Source organism: Sinocyclocheilus anshuiensis, unplaced genomic scaffold (assembly GCF_001515605.1).
Source record: "Sinocyclocheilus anshuiensis isolate Anshui unplaced genomic scaffold, SAMN03320099.WGS_v1.1 scaffold585, whole genome shotgun sequence".
NCBI classification, from domain to species: Eukaryota; Metazoa; Chordata; class Actinopteri; order Cypriniformes; family Cyprinidae; genus Sinocyclocheilus; species Sinocyclocheilus anshuiensis.
In genome coordinates this window covers 176,407-182,726 of record NW_015539861.1, presented here as the reverse complement: position 1 = coordinate 182,726, position 6,320 = coordinate 176,407, and the positions used below count along the sequence as shown (strand labels likewise).

Here is a 6,320-nt window from a genome sequence, read left to right as displayed (position 1 = left end):
GTGTGTGTGTGTGTGTGTGTGTGTGTGTGAGAGAGAGTGAGTGTGTGTGTGTGTGTGTGTGAGAGAGAGTGTCGATCATTGTTTAGTTGTGAGAAAAATAATAATAATTACCTAGATAAAATTACCTGGACTTCCAATGGAGGGACAGAAATCTCTTAGGTTTCATTAAAAATATTTGTTAACACTTCACTTCAAGCCTTTATGTAAAATGCATTCTGAAGGTATACATGATGTACGTTGAAATGCATTACATCTTCTCATAAATAACTGTAACCAAAGTTAAAATGCGTTTTAATTTATGAAGGTTTGTTTGTCATGTGTTTTAATGCATTATATTTTCTAAAGGTGTAACAGTGAATAGATTAGTATTAGAATGTATTATAACTGTGGCTACAATTATTCATGAGATGCAATAATAGATGCTATAATGCAATGCATTATAGGGTGCATTACGAGGCATAATTAATGCAATGCAATTGTTTACTAATACTGGAACGTTTTGGAGCAAAAATGTCTTTAGCTAGCTTTCAGAAACAATGTAAAGTTGCATTTCGTGACCCCTTTAAATGATCCTTTGTTCATTTTACATCAGAGCATTAATGTCATCGGATGACCAGTGCATCCATTATTTACTTCATCAATCAGCATCACAGTCAATTCTGCTAAACAAGCCACTTCATGTCTAGCACAAATCACTGGTTTCATATCTGATTGACACTAAATGAATGAGCCAGTGTGTCCTACCCTCGCTCTTGGGCCCCGGGCCCTGCAGGGAGCGGCGGGACATGCGTGTGCGCGGGGAGGCCAGGCGGCTGTACTCGGCCAGAGTGCTGGGAGAGAGGCAGCGGGGCGAGCTGTGGGGTGAGTAGCGCTGGAGCCGCTGCGGCAGAGAGCAGCACTCGTCCTCCTCGTCCTCCTGACTGTAGGAGTCGAACTCCTGATCGCTGTAGGTACCTCGACGCAGAGACTGCAGGGAGGCCGAGGAGCTGCGGCGCGAGGCCGAGTTAGAGGCGTAGTCCTGCCGGAGACCTGAAAAACACCAAGACGGTGCGGAAAAAAAGCTTAATTTGAAACCGTAGATGGTGTGACATCAGTAGCAATGTAAGTTAAAACAAGCTTGAATGTCAAAAATTAAAGCCTTGAAGTTGGTATGATAGTGATTAATTGACAGAGTAATTGACCTTTCAGGTGTACTTTAGCAAAAGTGCTCTTCACAGAACTCCTGCACACACAGAAAGCTGCTGTCTGTCTATCACAGGTGCCAAACAGAGTCTGTACTCAGCACTACTGATACTGTAGTGACTAGGGTTGTCAAAAGTACAGACTTTGGTACCAGTCGGTACTTACATTTGAAAAATGTGACGATACCAGGAGCGTTTGAAAGCCGCGTCTATCAGCGAATCCCTAATATATCTGCTCATAGACCGATCCGCTGACAGACGCGGCTTTTAAATGCTCCCGTGTGTATCTGTGTAAGCGCTTGGTGAAGAGCGTGATGATGATGATTGTAGCCAATCACAGACATATCTGTTGACGATATCTGGTATCGAAAATACATTTTCTTTGAAAGTCTATAAGTCCAATCAGTGATAGAAGACATATTCGTTGTCTCAACTGGCATGCTATCCATCCTAAATAGTATTCAAAATTAGAATTAGTGCATCTCAGATCATAGTATGCCCATTGTGCTTAGGGGGATGATTCAGTTCAAACTACAAACACACAAAAAAAACAGATTTTGATCTTCCTTCTGCTGCAGCTGTCAGTCATTCTCCGCTCAGCATTCAAACAGCACGTCACGTTCAGTTATGACAGTCAGCACGGTAAAACTCTCTCTCCAAGATGATATATTCCCATTATAATACTTGATGTGTAGATAAAGGTCTGTGGATTAGCATAAAATGACATCTTGCTGGAGTTCATTGCTCTCTCATTTCTCTTCTCTTTGTTTGTACCGTGTGGAGTGTGGAGGACTTATGTTGCTTCAAGCGCATGATTCTGCACCCTGGATATGAAATTCTAATGTTCTAATGAAAGATTATTAGAAGCTTTTATTTTTCTCATGATTTCTATCTTATTTTCATGAATGTATTTTGTAAGAATACAAATAGTTAACAGAATAAACATGTTTAAATTGTATAATGTGCACCAAAGATTTTTTTTCCAAGATATTGTTTTTGCTGCTAAATTATACAGTTAGCTAGTTTAATTTCATAGCTTATATATTTGTATTCAAATGTAGTTTTTCTCTGTAATGAGGAAGTGAGTATTTAGTGGATTGCGTTTAACAAAGGGTTTAAAAGAGTGACCATTAGTTCCATAAACACAGTATTGACATTCTGTAGTGGTGTAGAAAACAAATAGCGCTGGTGTTGGATCAGAATTGGCCGATTCTTAGAATTTGGAATACTCGATGTAATCTTACACTGCAAAATAATAACTCAAAAAAGATTAAAAGATCACATCATAATTATTTACTGAACCCTTAAATTAATCAATTATATAATAAAGCCCTAAAACAGACAATTAATCGCAATAACCGTGACTATTTTTAGACAATTAATCGTCAGCCAAATGTCATAATCGTGACAGCCCTAACTCAGAGATGTGTAGTTTCTGAGAATAACGGTTTATAATGAGAGCCTCCTTGAGGCTGTCTACAGTCCATCCTTAAAGTCAGTATTAATATTCTTTCTGAGCAAAAATTTATATTCAACAGGACAAATGTTGGGCAGGGTTTTATTTTTTCCATAAGGAAATGCTGAAAAAAACAAGTTCCTAAGTTTCTAACTAAGTTTCCATACCAAAAACTAAACTAAGTTCAGGAAATGGTATTAAGAAAGTAAAGAGGGTCAAACCACATAGGCCTTTCAAACTCATATGGTTTGTCAAATAATAAAACCTTTGTGCTTTCACCCTCAACTGCTGTGTAATAGTTACACAACAGACTCAAGTTAATCTCCAAAAGAGCACAAACAACAGTTTGCCCGAACCTTTGTCAGAGCTTGCTGTTGAAGCAGAGTTCGAAACGAACAAAGGACATGCAAGAACAGAAAGCATTTCCATATCCCACATTTATTTGCATTTCACATGCAGCGGTAAAAACCTCTCAGAGTCTGCTGAAGGATACTCACTCTCCTCCTGCAGACGAGCCATTATCTGAACATCAGTCAGGTCCTGAAGCTTGTAGCCCATGGAGATGGAGTCATCTGAGGTGCTTAACTCACTGTCAATAGACGACTGTGAGCTGAGAGCAGGGGGAACGCCCATGCAACCTGTGAACAACCCAAAACACACTCAATAACAGCAAAACTGATGATGAACTGATGAATCGTCAACAAATTTGATTATCAATTAATTGCGTCTGCATGCAGTGCACAGAAAATATCCACCTGTCGCTTCACTTTCAAACTGTGAATAATTCATCTGAAAAATACCAAACTTATGTTAACCTTTTTTTCCCCACATAGATACAGTAAGTATATTTATTTTCAAATTTATATATTGTTAAAAGAGCAACACTGGGCAGGCTATGAGATTCTTTTTTATAAATACAGAAATATATGGCTTTTTTAATTAAATTAATCGATTAATCAAAGATATTGATTAATCAGTTATCAAAATAATCATTAGTCACAGCCCTAGTTCAATTATTTGAAGATTATTCCAATTTAAAAGGTCAGATGAGCAGCAAAACCATTTCATCTGTAGAGATTATTATAAACAGTTCGCATCCAAAAGTGGATGTGCTTCACATCTTTCTTGACGTTCTGTCTACAAATGCAGAGATATGATTTTTGCTCCATTTCACACAGCCGTAGTACGTCAAGTGAGTCACAATGATGCAGCAAAGCAAGTAAAAATCATTTCTAGCTACTAACGAGGTTCATTAAATGGCAGAAACTCATGCAGAGGCGTCATTCAGCTCACACTGCAGACCAAACAGGTTTTTAAACACATAAAAACACACAGATGAAGACTGCGTGAGAGGAGTGTGCCAGCCAGAAATGTTTGCTAGACACCTCATGCATGAAATCTGGTCCTGTCACCTGCTTTATGTGCACTGAACACATCAGCTCCATCCACAGCAGTGAACGCCTGTGTGTGTGTGTGTGTGTGTGTGTGTGTGTGTGTGTGTGTGTGCGTGAGTGTGTGTGTGTGTGAGAGTGTGCGTGCGTGCGCGTGAGTGTGTGCGTGAGTGTGTGTGAGTATGTGTGCGCGTGAGTGTGTGTGAGTGTGCGTGTGTGTGAGTGAGTGTGAGTGTGTACGTGAGTGTGCGTGTGCGTGCGCGTGAGTGCGTGAGCGCGTGCACGTGAGTGAGTGTGCGTGCATGTGAGAGTGTGCGTGCGCGTGAGTGAGTGTGCGTGCATGTGAGAGTGTGCGTGCGCGTGAGTGAGTGTGCGTGCATGTGAGAGTGTGCGTGCGCGTGAGTGAGTGTGCGTGCATGTGAGAGTGTGCGTGCGCGTGAGTGAGTGTGCGTGCATGTGAGAGTGTGCGTGCGCGTGAGTGAGTGTGCGTGCATGTGAGAGTGTGCGTGCGCGTGAGTGAGTGTGCGTGCATGTGAGAGTGTGCGTGCGCGTGAGTGAGTGTGCGTGCATGTGAGAGTGTGCGTGCGCGTGAGTGAGTGTGCGTGCATGTGAGAGTGTGCGTGCGCGTGAGTGAGTGTGCGTGCATGTGAGAGTGTGCGTGCGCGTGAGTGAGTGTGCGTGCATATGAGAGTGTGCGTGCGCGTGAGTGTGCGTGCGCGTGAGTGTGTGTGCGTGTGCGCGTGAGCGTCTGTGTGCGCGCGTGAGTGTGTGTGTGCACGTGAGTGTGAGTGCACGTGAGTGTGAGTGCACGTGAGTGTGTGAGAGTGTGGGTGTGTGTGTTTGTGTGAGAGAGAGAGTGTGTGTGCGTGTGTGTGTGAGCGTGCACGTGAGTGTGTGTGAGCGCGTGAGTGTGTGTGAGCGCGTAAGTGTGTGTGAGCGCGTGAGTGTGTGAGCACGTGTGCGTGTGAGTGTGTGTGAAGCGCAGTGAATGGGGTTAATGCCATACCTGAGCTGCCAGAGGTTAGTAGTGTTTTGTTAGTTGATTTGAGGTACCCAGCAGAGGAAGACGCCGAGACGCCAGCCTCACTGGACTGAGATGAGCTATTGTACACATTCTTCCATCTAGATGCTACAAAACACAAAAATCAAATACAGCATTAGCGCATGTCTAACAACCGGATAAAAAAATAATAAAAAAATCATAATGTACTCAGCCTCATGCTGTTTGAATCCTCCATGACGTTCTTGCTCAAGTGGGACACAAAACAAGATGCTTTGAAAAATGTCTCAGTATTCGGTTTTGTTTTTCATCCACATAATGAAAGTCAGTTGCGTCCAGCGTTGTTTTGGACTCCACCGACTTTCATTATGTGGGCAAAAACAGCTGAAACATTTCTTCAAAATATTTTCTTTTATGTCCCACAGAAGAAAAGAATGTGTTAGAGGTTTTTTAGCATGAGGGTGAGTAAATGACGAGTGAATTGTCATTTTATGTGAACTATCCCTTCAAATAGTTCATTTGACATGTAAGGATGCACACATTTCCATTTGACAAAACAGTTAACAGCGCACATTCTTAAAAGTGAGCATTAAACTTCAAAAACTTGCAAATGACACAACATAGAAAGGAACGTAATAATGTTGGCTAAGTAAATAAGCATTTTGATACTTTCAGCAAGAAATTAATCTTATAACAGTAATGGTATTTTATATATATTTTTTTTAAACTTACATTTCAGGAAATAAATATAGTACAGTAACGACTTACTGTGTTTTCCTGCAGTCTATTCAGCCTTTTACCTGTCAACACTTAAAAATAACAGGCATGGCCGTGTTGGCTACTGTAGTGATGTAGATAATATTTGTTTTTAGAAAGAAACTGGTTGGTAAAAAATATATATATAAATACAAAAAATCTGACTAGCTTCTAAACTGAATGACAGGCTAAAAGGTTTTACACTTAATGTCCATTTTTTCCTCTCTGAAGTCGAGCAAATCCTCTTTCATTCCACCAGAAGAGGAGTGAGATTTCAGCAAGAACCGTTGGTAGTCGAGTTGATTCAGCTATACACATAAGAAACTGTTGATTGCCGTCCTACCCAAAGGTTACTAATTACTCATATGATCAGCTATAATGACAATAAACATTTTAGACAGGTATTAGAGCCAGCACATGCCAGCAACTATAATGATTTTAATGATCTTCACTGACTTTCACATGGTGTCATTAATGCATGCTATAGATCTGTGAACAATTCATCTGTGCACGTTTTTTTTTTTTTTTTTGGTTTG

At 41.0% G+C, this 6,320-nt stretch overlaps 1 protein-coding gene across 2 annotated transcripts in view; it reads right to left on the bottom strand.

Annotated features, from left to right (window-relative positions):
* The window catches only part of LOC107684923 (SLAIN motif-containing protein-like), a 20,988-nt gene that overhangs the window by 8,060 nt on the left and 6,608 nt on the right, over positions 1-6,320 (bottom strand). For both annotated transcript variants that reach the window (XM_016481306.1, XM_016481307.1), the window contains exons 4-6: positions 5,035-5,157; positions 3,135-3,275; positions 745-1,029 (exon numbers count right to left, since the gene is read on the bottom strand). In XM_016481306.1, coding sequence (XP_016336792.1) covers positions 745-1,029; positions 3,135-3,275; positions 5,035-5,157 — 549 coding nt within the window. The remainder of the gene's footprint in view (positions 1-744; positions 1,030-3,134; positions 3,276-5,034; positions 5,158-6,320) is intronic.